Source organism: Ictalurus furcatus, chromosome 9 (assembly GCF_023375685.1).
Source record: "Ictalurus furcatus strain D&B chromosome 9, Billie_1.0, whole genome shotgun sequence".
Lineage (NCBI taxonomy): Eukaryota > Metazoa > Chordata > Actinopteri > Siluriformes > Ictaluridae > Ictalurus > Ictalurus furcatus.
This window is the reverse complement of record NC_071263.1, coordinates 4,761,305-4,778,015: the sequence shown is the minus strand read 5'-3', so window position 1 is coordinate 4,778,015 and position 16,711 is coordinate 4,761,305. Positions and strand designations below refer to the sequence as shown.

General features: G+C 37.1%; 1 protein-coding gene across 3 annotated transcripts in view; it reads left to right on the top strand.

Moving 5' to 3' along the window:
- Positions 1–217: 217 nt before the first annotated feature.
- The window catches only part of xdh (xanthine dehydrogenase), a 30,017-nt gene continuing 13,523 nt past the window's right edge, over positions 218–16,711 (top strand). For all 3 annotated transcript variants that reach the window (XM_053632836.1, XM_053632837.1, XM_053632838.1), the window contains exons 1-19: positions 218–345; positions 474–531; positions 1,990–2,086; positions 2,382–2,490; positions 2,677–2,803; positions 2,922–2,983; positions 3,550–3,621; positions 3,917–4,012; positions 4,189–4,330; positions 4,544–4,636; positions 4,976–5,127; positions 5,383–5,476; positions 5,737–5,846; positions 5,963–6,147; positions 7,568–7,730; positions 8,238–8,327; positions 8,460–8,629; positions 12,330–12,456; positions 13,908–14,030. In XM_053632836.1, coding sequence (XP_053488811.1) covers positions 286–345; positions 474–531; positions 1,990–2,086; positions 2,382–2,490; positions 2,677–2,803; positions 2,922–2,983; positions 3,550–3,621; positions 3,917–4,012; positions 4,189–4,330; positions 4,544–4,636; positions 4,976–5,127; positions 5,383–5,476; positions 5,737–5,846; positions 5,963–6,147; positions 7,568–7,730; positions 8,238–8,327; positions 8,460–8,629; positions 12,330–12,456; positions 13,908–14,030 — 2,130 coding nt within the window. In that variant the 5' untranslated portion in view covers positions 218–285. The remainder of the gene's footprint in view (positions 346–473; positions 532–1,989; positions 2,087–2,381; positions 2,491–2,676; positions 2,804–2,921; positions 2,984–3,549; positions 3,622–3,916; positions 4,013–4,188; positions 4,331–4,543; positions 4,637–4,975; positions 5,128–5,382; positions 5,477–5,736; positions 5,847–5,962; positions 6,148–7,567; positions 7,731–8,237; positions 8,328–8,459; positions 8,630–12,329; positions 12,457–13,907; positions 14,031–16,711) is intronic.

Sequence of the window (16,711 nt, the reverse complement as noted above, 5' to 3'; positions counted from 1 at the left end):
ATATGTAATTGGTGTAAATAGTTATTTACTCCGTTATCGTATTTATTGTATTTATTTATAGTTTATTTATTTTATTGTGGGGGATTTCGCCTAGAGCACTAAGTAATGCGCATGCGCAGAGAGAGAGCGAGCGAGAGAGAGAGAGAGAGAGAGAGAGAGAGAGAGAGAGTATCTACCTGATAGGGATGCATCACGTGCTGAGATGTTCAGTAGCCTACAGTAAGTACATGTACTGAAGTCTCTTCTCTCAAGCATATGAGCGGCTCCTGAAGACAAACTCGCACTATGGAGGAAATAAACAAAACACACCGGGATGACTTGGTCCTCTTTGTAAATGGCAAAAAGGTAATTAAAAAAAAAAAAACCAAACGCATTGCTTCATTACCGAGTCACTTTTTATAAATCGAGTAAATTCAGTTGGGAAAAAAACAAACTCTTGTGTAGGCAAAATTTTGACTGGTTTATTTCTACAGATCACTGAGAACAATGCAGATCCAGAGATGACGGTGCTGAGCTTTCTCAGGAGAAAGTGTATCCTCTACCCAAAATCGCACGCGCACTACAAGTCTCTGTGTTTTAATCACGTGATCACATTTAGCAATGAAAATGAAAATAATCTGAATAACCTGTGCATCTGCAGAATGTTGACGCTGAACCATTCTGCAGAACTAAAAACTGTAGGAAATAAGGCTGAGCTTTGATTTGTGCTCACCTTAGAACCCTGGTGCACGCTTAATTTTTTCCTACACTCATGGCAATATGCCATTAGTAAATGAGTGACTACAATATCTAGCTGATTTAGGTATATAATGTTAGTTATAAAAAATATATATATATATACAAAGCTTGTACTTTGTCCTAAAGAACTAAGACGAGGTAAAGAGTGAATCCCCACTCATCAAGGCTGATTGACAGCTAATCTTACAGGGAAATAAAATTAGTGAGGAAATATGCTATACTAAATAAATCAATCAATCAATCTGTAAAGTGCATTTATGGAGGCTATTTTCAAAAAAGAGAAACAGGATTTTTTGTTGTTGTTGTTACTACAATGGTAACCGGCTATACAGGTGAAGTTGTAAGAAACTGGGTGTGTGCTTTGACATACATGCACTGTGAGACCCGGACCTTCTTAAGATGGAACAGAAAATCCGGATAAGAAGCAAACGTTCAGCTTACTAATTTTTAGCATTATGGATGGGTTGTTTTCAATATTTCTTGTTTTGTGTTGGCTTTAAGGCCTATGGCTGTTGTATTGTGAAATATTTCGAAAGGTCAAGTGGTTTGGTTCATCCTCTTTATGTCTGCTCAGACATTAAATAAATCATACTGGGTTTTACTGAATCGGTGTGTTTTTTTAAACAAGCTATGTCATCAGTTTGCTAATGTGACCAAGAGGGTACATAAGATTAAAAAAACAGTGAAAGTCTGTGAAAACTCTCCCCTTTCTGAGCTAATGTCTTCAACCCTGTGATTAGTGAGTACAGTAGGTAACTAGGTCTGATGAAATGCCTCCAGCTATAAATTTCACTTTTTCAACACGTTTGTCATCTCCAGGATTTTTTGTAAATACTCAGATTGGTCTGCTGAAATACATTGCTGGGGCTGAGTCTGGACTGTGTTACGCCAATTGACAAACCCTGGACCTAAGGATTAAAGTGCTCCTGTAGTAGTTGCTTTAGGTAGGGTTTAATTCCCACTGGTGCCACCATCAGTTGACTAGCATTATGGGTAACGTAGGAAACCGTCAACTCGGATTTGAATCATAATTAAATGGGACATTGATTATAAATATTCATATGCAAGTCATTCAGGGTGGATTTATTCTTTAGGAAAAAACACAAATATGTATATTTGCACTTTATGAATAATTTGCAAAAAAATGTATATTAAAAAAATACATTGAAATTTTATTATAGTTTATTAGTGGCAGTGTTTGCATATTTGATTGCACCGTTCTCTGGTTTTCCTTAATATTGATGAACTCAGTGGGTTTAACAGGGACTAAGCTGGGATGTGCTGAAGGAGGATGTGGTGCCTGCACTGTGATGGTGTCCAAGTTTCACCCACAACAGAACAAGATTGTGTATCTTTTCCATTAAACCACAAACAGACTGTATGTTGATCAGCCATCTTCATGGATGGTGTACTGCACTCTTCATTTCCAGAAGAAATAAAAGCTATGTATTTGTTGTTGTTTATGTTGTTGTTCTTCTTTTTGGTTAATTAGTTTACGTATATACTACAGTATATTATTCAATTTCTGTCACACAAGGATGTTGAACCTGTATAACTATTTATACATACATAGTAGAAATAAATTACATCCAGTATGTAAAAAAATTTTTTTTTAAATGTTGTCCTTGATTGCCTTGTCGTAGTCACCAGGCCATTAATGCATGTCTGGCACCACTATGCTCAATGCATCATTGTGCAGTCACTACAGTGGAGGGAATCGGCAGTGTAGCCAGCAAACTTCATCCTGTTCAGGTATGAAAGAAAAAATATTTACCTATGATTTTTAACATGGTGTGTTGCTTATGATGTTGTGTGCATCATTAGTCTGAAGTTTAAATTTAGATGGTTCATTATGTAACTTTTGATGCCTCCAATGGCAAACATCCTTGTATCGCTTAAGATATACACTATCCATTATACAGTGTTGTGTTTGGGCAGGAACGGATTGCTAAGGCTCATGGATCACAGTGCGGTTTCTGCACTCCAGGACTTGTCATGTCCATGTATGCCCTTCTGAGGAACAACTCCCAGCCTACAATGCAGGAAATCGAGGAGGCCTTTCAAGGTATAAAGATGGCCATAATCTGAAAAATCATATGCCATATTTTAAGATAATCTTAACACGTAATAGTAAAATTTGCATAAATGCAGTTATACACTTCTGCTGGTGTTCATTCATACAGGTAATCTGTGCCGTTGCACTGGGTATAGACCTATACTGGAGGGCTACAAGACCTTCACCAAGGTAATACAATGCCTAGGGTGATCCAGTAGCATTGACATAAGGGGTATGAAGGCACCAACTGCTCAGTGTTGAGTATTATTATGTGGTATACATTATGTGTTATATGGCAATCGTAATAAATTGTAGCAGAATCATAATGATGAAAGGATTTAATGGCATCAAAGTGCTTTACTACTGAACACTGTGCCAAGGCCTATATCAAGGAGATTTCACAACAAAATCTGTTCTGTATGAACATCAAAAAACAAAAAATGTTAGTCAGGAGAAGAGGAACCAGTGACATCCAAGCTTGGAGGCAATGGTCATTTAATCATCAAAAAACTCATGCAACTCAAGTCACATTATATGGTCAAAATTATATGATATGTTGGATGACACCTATATGTGTTCGGTGAACAATTTATTCCAAAGGCATGGCATTAATTGGAAGTATAACTGGTTAAATTTGCACTAGAAAGCCACTCCAGGTGCACACTGAAGCGATTAGACGCTTAAATGGAGGTAGAATTGTAGATCCATTTTAAGCTTCCCATTGTTACCGCACATTTTTATCTTGGTTTGACCAGGACAGAGGATGCTGTGGGGCAAAAGGGAAATCCAAAGTCTGCTGCTTGGCCACTGAGTACACAAAGGAGCAGGTAAATGTGAGCACAACCAGTGTGATCTGCTAACCACATCAGTTCTGTCATCAGTTCTAATTCTCACTCTGTAGCAATAATCAAGGCATCTTTGCGTATTAGTGAAATCAGTTGTACCTTGCTATAAAATCATGCCTGGGAAAGGACAGGAATGTAGAGGAAGCCAGGTATAAATTCATGCTACCTGACATTTCACGTTTTCTTTCTCCTTGGTGTTGAACAATGCAAAATTTTCTAACTATAATTCTACTTAACACAAACCGTTTGGTCAATTTATTATCAATATGTTTTACAGGAAGATTCAAAACATTCCGTTCAACAATTGTTTGACCCATCAGAATTCATGCCACTGGACCCAACACAAGAAATCATTTTCCCTCCAGAACTGATGGTACATTCAACATGTGAACTAAAATCAGGTTCTACTGCAAAAATGACAGCAATGAATAAATATCAAATTTAGTCTCAAATTAAATTAATTCAATATTTTATTTGTTTAAATTGAGCTATATCAAACACAGGGTATGTATTATACATGAACTGTACTTCAAATGTGATGTTCTACAGAGTCTTTCCAAGCATCCAACACGACAGCTGAGATTTCTTGGGGAAAGAGTTTTATGGATTCAGCCCAGCACCCTGAAAGAACTACTGGAGCTAAAGGCATTGTATCCTACAGCCAAGTTGGTGGTGGGCAACACTGAAGTTGGTGAGCCCTTCAGCAAAAAGTGTCATCTCTTAATATTATGCTTAGAATGTTATTCTACAGCTATGGCATCTTCACTGAATAAATATGAACAGATTTAAGTATATGGTTTGTAATCTGTCGGTTATTTTACCTTGAAAAAACATTTACATGATTTGGTAGAGAACGTTTATTTTGGTTCATGTTTTTATATGTTCTCACCTTTCTCCTTTGAAGGTATTGAGATGAAATTCAAGAACTTCCTGTACCCTGTGATCTTAGCACCAACCTACATCCAGGAACTCAACAGCATCCAGTACACGGAGACTGGTAAGTATTTGTGTAATTGCAGTCATAATTAATAATTGAATCAAGGAGTAAGAATTTGGTCATATCATACTATAATCTATGCAAAAAAATAGGACTTGCATGTAACGAAAAGATATATCTTTGAGTTTCAACTCTTCTGTTTGTTGAATCCAGTTTTTTGAGTCCAGTCTTCTGAATATAGAGTCTCCTTTTGAATATTGTTTGCTTATTGCTATACTGTGGACATTGGTAATAATTCTTTTTTGGATTTCCCGAAATAAAATATCACGTTGAGTTTGCACATTTGTGTCCAAACAGTTCCATGAAAACTGCATATGTGTGTGTTTGTATGTGTTTTAGGGATTGAGTTTGGTGCATCTGTGACATTGACTGTGTTGAAGGAGGTCCTTTGTGGAATGGTAGAAAAACTACCCAGCTACAAAACGGAGGTTTTCCAGGCCATACTCGAGCAGCTGCGCTGGTTCGCAGGACAACAGATTCGAAATGTTGCAGTATGTCATTTAGCTATTCCTCATAGTTTGGTGGGGTTTTTATGATGTCTGCATTAACACCATGTGTTAATTCCTGGGCTTGATAACCTTTCCAAAAACAAATTGCTACAAACATAGAAATTATTTATTAACATGTTTCTGAAGTATGTGAATTAAGAATAGTATTTCCCAAGGTTGTCAAATTTACAAATGTGTTTGTTTTTTGTGTGTGTGTCTGTTTGTGGGTGGTGCTAAATGTCATATATGTACTGTCAGGCTATTGGTGGAAATATTATGACAGCAAGTCCTATTTCAGACCTTAACCCTGTGTTCATGGCCGTGGGTTCTAAGCTAACTCTGATGTCCAAAGGTAAAATAAGGACTTTTTTTCTGTTGTTGTTTTTTTACTCTAGTTCAGGGATCAAAGGTTGACTGGATATCTGCATTTCCTGTTAAGGACAAATATGTAGTGTATGTTGAAAAAAAAAAGACTGAAAACGAAGTGTGAATTGATATGTGCTCAATTGTTATTATTGTATACTTGATTGTCATGCAGTATAAATGTCATTTATTGCCTAGGAAAATATATATATACATTTATTTTTTCATATTACAATTTATTTTTTGCAGAAGGAAAACATGTGCTTCAGTTGGATGACAAGTTTTTCACTGGCTACAGGAAAACTGCTTTAAGACCAGAGGAAATTCTGTTGTCCATTGAGATTCCATACACAAAAAAGGTCTGTTTTAGCACAACACGCAAAGGTCTAATTAACTGTAGATATGCCTGAAAGTAAATACAGAGTAAATATGTACTACAAAAATGAATTGAAGATTACTTTTTTTTGTTTACAAGGGCCAGTATTGCTCAGCCTTTAAGCAGTCACTTCGCAAAGAGGATGATATTGCCATTGTCACCTGTGGGATGAATGTACAGTTCAAGGAGGGGTCCAACATAGTGCAGGACATCCGAATCAGTTATGGTGGAATGGCCCCTACCACTGTTCTCGCCACAACAGCATGCAACCGACTTATTGGCAGGTAATTTATATGCTGCGTATTCACCAGCCCTCGTCCTGGAGTTGCAGTGGGTGTGTAGGGAAAACACTTAAATGTGCAAGATAGGCAGTACATCAGGACCCTGGTTAGGAATCTGTGTTGTAAGCTAAGCATAAAATTCAGTGGGCTAAATCCACTGATCTGTTAAACTGCAGTTCTAAGAAGCTTGTCTCTACCACCTAGCAGTTTTTGAACTTGAATCATATATTGTATGTTAGAAATATAACAGAATATTAATACATTATGCATAAGTAACAGATAATGTGTTCTAAACACATTTAAACTTTTTTTTTTGAAAGCTTGCTTTGGAGACTAAAGGTGTGTAATGGGATCAGCATCCTGCCAAACACAACAAAAAGTCATGCGAGTTGGAGGTTTTATTTTCATGTGGATATAAGCAAGTTGTCAGATATGAAGCTTTCATCTTTAGTAACTGCCTGGTCAGGGTCATGGGGGTTGAAATTAGGCAACAGTTTGTTTATATTTTGGGAAATAGAACCAACCTAAGTCATTCAAAATATAATAGGCAGAATTAATAAACAGTCCTGCACACATCTCCAGTTGAGACCAGTTATGAGCTTGAGTGATGTAGCTGAGGTTGAGGAACTGCTTCCAGTGTTTGCAAAGAGCATAGTGGTAGGGTCCATAATTAAATAAAGAAAGAATAAACAACAAACAAACCTTCCAGTTTAGGCCATACCCCTTCAGATTTAAACCCGACTGCAGACACAGATATTTCGTGCACAAAACAAATACAGAGAGTGGCACTGCATTACACTCCTATTATGTATGTAAAAGGGCTTTTCGATATTTAAGAACTTTGATAGCATGATTTACGACAAACCAAACCAATTGCTTTTCTTGCCTTTCTAAAACATTATCTCTCTAGCATGGGCAAGTCAAGCAGTTATTACAACTGATGTTTTATTTGGTGCATAATAGTACTACATATTCTTTTGAGAATTAATATTATTACGCTGTTCTACTAGACTAAATTATACTAAACTAACTGGTAGAGTTTGTGTTGTACTGCATATAACTTTATATAAAGTATATACTAATTTCAGTTATAGATACTCCAACCCCTATTAATGGAATATATTGTTAACATATTAATAATGCTGGCTTACCAGTTAAACAAAAATAGTTGCTGAGAACTTAGAAAAATACAATTTATCAATTATTTTGTAAGTTGTTGACAATTCATGAAATTATATGAATACTACAATAAAAAAGAATAGCAAAAAGGAAGGTGTTGCAGTACTATGAGAACTACAAGATGCAATATTAAAGGGTTTTCCCATGACGTGTTAAACATATTGTCCAGAAATCTCACAAACTTTGCAATTACACATATATGGTTATGTGTTGATCAGTTCTCTTGCTGTGTTCACGATTATAGACAGTGGAATGAGGAGATGATGCAGGATGCCTGCTCTTTATTGGCTGAAGAGATGTCCCTCTCTCCCTCCGCACCAGGTGGAATGGTGACATATAGACGCACACTGACCATCAGCCTGTTCTTCAAATTCTACCTCACCGTCCAGCACAAACTAGCTCAGGAGGTAAGAACATGTTCATAGATATGCAAGTTGAAAAAACTACAGTCAAAGTAAAACTTTCATCAGCATCACTCATGAAGCTATTTTACTAAATCAAAGTGAATATGTTTAAGCATCATTGATAGCCATGCACCAGTGTACCAGTCGTTAATTTATATACCATCATATGACACATCCAATTCAAACTTATCACCGACAACCCACGTCATTAATTGTTACTACACAACATGTCATTCATGGATAAATAATAATAGTTTTATCATTGACAAATAACTGGGGATATAGAGTAAGTGGAGTAAAACACTTTGGTACCTTATTGGAAAATATTGAGGTGGTAGCACTTCACACCACCCTGTCATTGATTATTTTCCTATACACCCAGAATGTTTTGGTTTTTATGTTAAAAACCAGCAATCACTTACTAGGTAAATACAATTTAAAATGCCTTAATGTTAATGTTTAATTACAAAGAACTTTTTTTAAAGCTGATGGTTACCTGTGTTTCGTTAGTACCTCTCTGTTGAGGATGTCAGACCAGATTATGCCAGTGCTATCGAAAACTATCACGTGGATTCACCAACCAGTGTTCAGCTGTACCAGGTACACATACATGATCTCAGTAAAAAAGACATTACACACACATACACACAGTATGAATATATTACACATGGAAATTTAATTACAGTTGTGTTTTTTTCTATATAGAGTATTATTTTCTACTACTTAATATAGGTAGTCCCTCCTGGTCAGAGCCCAGATGATGTGGTAGGTCGTCCTGTTATGCACCTGTCTGCTCTGAAGCAGGCCACAGGAGAAGCTGTGTACTGTGATGATATTCCTCACTTTGAAAATGAACTCTATTTGGCCCTTGTCACCAGCACTAAAGCTCATTCTTATATTAAGTGAGTATTAACTAACCACCAATTTGTAGTATGTGCCAAGAAGCCCTAATGAATCAACGTTTGTAGAAATTAGCTTAAATTCAAGTACTGATTATTAAATCATAATAATTATCTGATTATTAAAACAGAGTTTTATGAAGTTAGAATGGGCAGTGATTTAAGTACAGTTATTTAGCTAGCATCAGTCATAAGGACAGAGAACAGAGACCAATCTTCCACTTTTTTACATACATAATTACATATTCACTCTGAAACCCTTTATGTAGTGTCTTTTGGTCGGATTTCTATTTATTATTTTTATTTAATTCAGTATTTACAACATACAGTATGGGTAGCAGGTATGTCTGGTTTTTATGTTTTCTTTTGTTTTGTTTTATCTGAGTGCTCTTGCTGGATCATGTCTAAGAATCAGTTCACTGTGGCACAGTGGAGCAAGATCATGAAGGCATTTGAAAATCAGTAAAAGCATTTCAAAATTAATTCTATAAGATACCGATAGTCAATGCCGCTGTTCGAGAAAAGGCACATCTCTCCTCTTATCTGGTAAACTAGATAAGAGTGCATTACAGTAATCCAGGTGAGCTGACCCAAAGACATGTATGAGTTTGTCACTGTCAGCAGTTGAAAGAATGTCACGGACTTTGGACATGTTTCTGAGGTGAAAGTATGTTGTTTTGCAGACATTACTTATGTGGTTTCTAACGTTAAGGTCACTATCAAACTGACTCCCAGGTTTTTGATGCCATTTTGGCCGTTACATTTAGGGAACCAGCATGTCTTTTCTCTGAGTTTCATTTCCCAATAAATTATGATCCAGGACTTTAAGCAGTGGTAGACCTGGTAGACCTGTGAGAGTCAGGAGCTAAGGACATATTGAGCTGTGTGTCATCTGTGTACTGACGTAAGGAAATTAGTTGTAATAATTATTGATTAGATATTAAAGAGTGTCAGTCCCCAAATTTAACCTTGAGGGACTCCACAAGAAATATGATGCTTAGTAGTAGTGTGGTAAGTGTTTAAAGACAGCATCTGTGCTCTCCACACTGATTTGAGGTCACGCAAACATAATTTCAGTTCTTTATTAACACCCTGTCATATGCCTTACACATAGATGTAATCTACTACTTTAACAATTCTGAGCTTTACTTTACAGAATACAAAGTTCAGTATACAGTTAAACTGCAAAATGACATATATTGCAGGTAGAATAGCTTGAGGATGGAGAGAGGGAGGGAGAGAAAGCAGGACAGTGACACCACATGCACTATAATACAAGATAAGATATAAGCTATCAAATAAGAGAGATATGAAAGCAGGGAGCAAAACATGAAAGAAAGTCATTTTTTACCTTTAAAAATGTTATTTATATATTGATATATTTATATATCCTCTTGTTATTATAGTTATTATATTTACTATTATTGCATAATTATAAACATTAATGACATTTCAACCAATTATGGTAGTTTCAGAAAATGGTCAATCAATACAAGATGCTGTACGTAAGTAAGAATAAATTGAACACTACGTACCATTAATGCGACTTGCAAATAACAAATTTACGTCTGGAAAGAACGATACTCGTCGTCTTTTTTTCTTCTTCTTCTTTTAGCCATTTCCATTTTCAAAAATGAAAACAGACTGGCTATGTAGTTTTCAACTGATTTATGAATTCGATCAGGAAATTACCACTCTGCTTCACAGTGTCCAGTGAACTTTGAGGTTGTTGTGCCACAGGTTGGTGTATACATGACAATCGATTATAAATTATGTCATATTTTATAATATGTAGAGTTTTAATTTAATTGACACACTAGCTTTCGTAATTCCTATTTTTTTCCTGCCGTTGAGCCAATCACTGAAAGGGCCATAGGTTCCCGACCCCTGCAGTAAGGAGTGCTTTAACTGCTCTAACTGCTTACAAGTCTTCAGCTTTGGTTGTGGAAGTCCTCACATTTACCAAAGCACAAGAGCCTGTCAGGATACATTGCTGTCAACCAGCAATCAAAAATCAGTAGTGAATATTTCCCATTGTGAATGACTGATTCTTAGGAAATTTTGTTAATGCATCAATGTTGTCATGTGTGTGTCTATAGACATTGCAGGAAAGAGGTTGTTAAAAAGACAGTTGATCTGCTGAACCTCCAGTACATGCATATGTTCTGAGTTAGTGCTTGGACCCAGAGAGTGTACTTATTTGAGCTGTATGTTAATTTCCATGTTGGGCCAATCACAGTGAGTTAAATTGTCAATTCAGTTCGATTTTATTTGTATAGTTATTTTAACAATTGACATCATTACACAGCAGCTTTACCAAAAATCCAGATGTAGACTTGGGGGAAAAAACTCCCTGAGAAAACATGTGAAAGAAACCTTGACAGAAGCATATCTTCTTACAGTGCGGTGGGATTATGAATCAATTCTCTTCTACAACTGTGTAGTACAAAGTCAAACAGTAATAAGTGTGTTGAAAGGAGTACAAGTATACTTTCTCAGTACTTTATGGTCTTTATAAATCCCTCATGTGTAAGGTCAATGATTTTGTATGGCATGTTAAAACAGGGAGTCACCACCAAATTAATTATTTCTCAAAGTTGCTGCAATTTTCATACTTGTCATGTGAGCCATATTGCTCCACCCATTAGGACTGTGTTTTGATCACATGACTGATGTACATATATAAACACCTCAATCTGGGCATATGCACACAAGCTTTCCTTAGTAGACTTTGGTTGTCTTAAAAAAAAACTAAGTGTTCATTCGTGAATGTTTTGATGGGAACTTGGAAGGCTTATAAAGTTGGTTTTATAAAGTGCTGTTTCTGTGATTTCACTTAAATAGACTAATAACCAATAAATGCTGATACTTAAAATCTGAAATTGTTCCTAAACAGGGCATTACACTAAATTTTAATTTTGAAACATTTCACAATATAGGCATAATATAATAACATACAGCCACAGCCACACATCTTACAAACTCCCCAACAAAAGTCCCGGTAATATTGGAAGGTTCGGATTATTAAGCAAGATTCAGCTTGCCATAATGAGTATTGCATTATACATTGCAGATTTATCCTGTCATCCTGAAGGATGACTGTTAGCTGATATAACCTTTGAGATATAACTATGATTCCTAGCATAAGTAACTTTTTAACCGCATTCCGGTCGCAACAACATGAACCCCGTCCTTCACAAGTTATGGGGGTTTGTCACTGTCTAGAGTAAAGTGGCTTGACAGTTTGCATAATATATGATGAGAACCATAGCCATACCACATTCAATTATCTTGAAAATTCGCTTATCATTCATTCATTCATCTTACAGTAAGTAGCAACTTTATCTTGAGCCGGGTCAGAGTGAATCCGGAGCCTGTGCAACACTGGGGCACAAGGCTGTATAATATTCTGAAATTCTTTTTTCCACCCTTATTATTTGTTTTACATTGCTCCTATTCTCAAAACCTCATGTGCAGGATTGTTGCCTGGCCTGTTTGCATGGAAAATAAAAAAGGGGTGGTAGAAGGAATATTCAGTTTTACTGCAGTGGGAGTGCATTGTAATGCTGACTTTATTTTATGAGAAGCAGTCAAATTATAGCAAACATTTGATAGCTAAATAGTTGTTACAATACATGTGTATTGATTTTCAGTACTTTCTCCATTGCTTAGCATTAGTCATAGTTAACATTTCTTTTGGCAGATCTATTGATATTGATGATGCCATGGCAGTTCCAGGAGTGGTTACATTTGTTTCTGCCAAGGACATCCCTGGCAGCAATAAGACTGGACCTGTTGTCTATGACGAGACTGTCTTCGCTGATGACAAGGTTACCTACCTGATTCCTAATAAATAATGCTTTGCTGTCATAATGGCTGAATGATGTCATAATATCATAATGGCTGTATGAACATTTATTGATCCCAAAATTTGGGAATTTGATCCCAAAGATGACATTTGAAAATTGAGTCAGGGTGACTAGACTCAGTTTTTACATGTAAAGATGTTGTGCCATTCATTTGAGGAATTTCATAAGTTCTCCTTAATTTTAGGGACGACCCTGATATTTAAAATGGCCTTTATATGCAAATTATGGGGCTGACAAACTTAAAGTGCACCTATTATGCTTTTTTCAACGTGCCTAGTTTTGTTTTAGAGGTCTCATACAATAAATTTACATCCAAGGTCAAAAAACACTTTAATTTTCTCATAAATTACATTGCAGCATCACCTCTTTTTCTCAGGGTCACAACGAATCGTTCAAGGATCCGTTCGCACTAAACCCCTCCTTTCAGAGACCAATCTGTTGTGATTGGTCTACCGCTTACAGCGCATGTCGAAAAGGAAACGCGCACTACCATAGCTGAATTTCAACTCAGTAATAATGTCAGTTTTACCTTTTCAATTTGAGCCTGAGTCCAATAGTGATGCATCGGAAGATCAACCCGACCCACCATCGCAAGCACAACGAGAACAGGACGTTTCTCACTGGTAAGTTTATATATAGTTTGGCAATAACGTGAGTTAGCCGGTTAACAGAGGCTAACAGCTAACAGGCTAACAACTGTGCACTGGCTGTACACGTATACAACACAAAACTACGCACTTGGAATACTCGGTAGAAAATGTATGCATAAATAATGAATCATACTTACAGGTTGTGATCCAGAGGTGCAAGATGGTCAAAATAAAGTGGGTACGACCCCATTTTTAATGAATAATCGTTTCACAAATCCCACATTGACTTTTTATTTGAGAAGCAGTCATCGGTGAAATGAGTGGAACACAAAGGAAGGTCGGAGTTGAGCTGCTGTGATATCATTTAAAATGAATTTTAACCACTGACACTTTACATCCTCATCCTTTGGGAGTCCATGCAAAGTGGTTTTGCTTTTGCAGCTCAGAAAACAATGTTTTCTATATATGAACTTAACTCTTTCAGGACCTCAAATGTAGTGTTCGAGGGCGGGTCAAAGTACACGCTGTTTGCGAACAGCCAATGAAGACCAGAGGCAGGTTTTTGTTACCAACCTATGTAGGTTAATACAGGAAGTAAGTCTGGAATTACTAACGACGCATTTCAGGTGTTCAGAATCGGTTCTTTCTTTTGGGAGTCAATAACTCCATTTGTCGTGTGCTTTTGATTTTTGAATTTTTTTACATTCACAAACAGCTATATAACACACCATATAAAAGGTAATATCTGAAAAAGTATAATAGGTGCACCTTAATACCTATGAATTGTAACAGTGACAAGGTGCCTCTTTCTCGCTTTTCCAGGTCACATGTGTTGGTCACATAGTGGGAGCCATTGTAGCAGACACACAAGTCCATGCTCAGAGGGCAGCCAAAGCTGTGAGGATCTCATATGAGGAATGTCAACCTGTGATTGTCACCATTCAGGTGTGAAGGCATACCATATCTCTGTATAAACCCTGCAAAACCCTCACCCTTGTGAATCAAGGTCATGTAATGCTGTCCCTAAATACTTTTATGCTTGCATGTGATCTAAATGTAATATCAGAAAGCCAGCAAAAAGTTCAGTGTAAGTGCTTTGCTCTACCAAGTGTCTCCATAAAGTGAGCAAACCAGAACACACTATATGGTTAGAGTAGCATGGACACAATACTCATAGACATCAGTGAACTGTGGGGGAAGAAATTTAATTTATGATGAATATGCATTTGAAAGTGCTATGCGTGATGGGGTAAGGAAATGTTAGTCTTTGTTCTATCTTCAGTGTCACAGCTGAAGTCTCAGCGCCAATCATCATCAAGTAAATATGCACTGAAGGGAGAGAGAGAGAGAGATGGGGCATCAAAGCTATATTTACAACTCAAAATGTCAGACACTATAGTACATTATCAAAATTCAGCAACAGTTACAAAGAGGGAGGGTTTGTTTTTTTTTTACCTGACATAGATAGAGTCACAGGTAGGATAATGGATTCTGTAAAGTTGGTTTTATAAAGTGCTGTTTCTGATTAAGTGATTTCAGTCTCAGTAGACTAATAACCAATAAATGTTTATACAAATCTGAAGTTGTTCCTAAACAGGACATATTGCCCAAAATTTTAAGTTTGAAACATTTCACAATATAGGCATATTAAAATAACAACGTACACCCACACCCACAAACCTTACAAACTTCCCGGCAAAAGTCTCGGTAATACTGGAAGGTTCAGATTATTAAGCAAGATTCAGCTTGCCATAGTGAGTATTGCATTATACATTACATATTCATCCTGTCATCCTGAATGATGACTGTTAGCTGATATAACCTTATAGATTATCTGTGAGTTTGGGAATGACAGATGAAAAAACAAGCTCATTTATTATGTACATTTTATCAGCCACAGAGCAGAGATTTTATCGTTTTCTCAATTATCTGTCAGAAGGGGGTTTCATATAATCATTAACCTCCATCAGACAGGGTCTGAATATCCTTTTGCTTCATGCTGTTTTTCAGTCAGTGCCAGAGGCGTGTTCAGAAGTGTTCACACTATATCTGAAGTCATCATTGCATAATAGGGCTACTCAGGTTATTCACAGAAATGGGTTAAAAACGTGCACTAAAGATAAAGCTTCACTAGATTTATTAATATGTATCGGTTTACCTACCAAAGGTGACCGGGTTCTTTCTGGCACTGAGGAAGCATGGATAAATAGAAAAGAATCAGTAGTTTGTCATGTAAATATACATAATTTAATATACAAATATATACATTTAAACCTCTTGTTCTGTCATATGGGTACAAAGTCTTGTCAAGTGATTTAAGCACTGCTGTTCAGTGAGTCAGTTTGTTCATCAGGTCACATCAACAAATGCCTAGGGCCCAGACAAGATAATAGGGCCACCTTTTAGCTATTTTTAGTTAGTAGTATAGTACTTGATGATTGGCTTTGTTCCTGACTCGTAAATTATTGCAATTACAAAACTGGTCTGTAGATTATGCTGCAAGTGTATGACCAAACATGACCCTCAGCTTCCAATTGAGCTGGGACGTAGCAGTGAAGGCACATAGTTATTGGACAATTGTCAAATACCTGTCATACATGCCAGCTCATGCAGAAATTGCTCATCCTTTCTCCATTGCACCTGTAGGCATTGCCAGGTGCAATGGAGAAAGGATGAGCAATTTCTGCATGAGCTGGCATGTTTGACAAACCTGTTCAGGAGGGAGGCCACAATACAGAGACACATCACTTATCCATATCGCTTCCAATTGAGCTGGGACGTAGCAGTGAAGGCACATAGTTATTGGACAATTGTCAAATACCTGTCATACATGCCAGCTCATGCAGAAATTGCTCATCCTTTCTCCATTGCACCTGTAGGCATTGCCAGGTGCAATGGAGAAAGGATGAGCAATTTCTGCATGAGCTGGCATGTTTGACAAACCTGTTCAGGAGGGAGGCCACAATACAGAGACACATCACTTATCCATATCGCTTCCAATTGAGCTGGGACGTAGCAGTGAAGGCACATAGTTATTGGACAATTGTCAAATACCTGTCATACATGCCAGCTCATGCAGAAATTGCTCATCCTTTCTCCATTGCACCTGTAGGCATTGCCAGGTGCAATGGAGAAAGGATGAGCAATTTCTGCATGAGCTGGCATGTTTGACAAACCTGTTCAGGAGGGAGGCCACAATACAGAGACACATCACTTATCCATATCGCTTCCAATTGAGCTGGGACGTAGCAGTGAAGGCACATAGTTATTGGACAATTGTCAAATACCTGTCATACATGCCAGCTCATGCAGAAATTGCTCATCAGTTCTCCATTGCACCTGTAGGCATTGCCAGGTGCAATGGAGAAAGGATGAGCAATTTCTGCATGAGCTGGCATGTTTGACAAACCTGTCATCAGACAGGGTCTGAATATCCTTTTGCTTCATGCTGTTTTTCAGTCAGTGCCAGAGGCGTGTTCAGAAGTGTTCACACTATATCTGAAGTCATCATTGCATAATAGGGCTATTCAGGTTATTCACAGAAATGGGTTAAAAACGTGCACTAAAGATAAAGCTTCACTAGATTTATTAATATGTATCGGTTTACCTACCAGAGGTGACCGGGT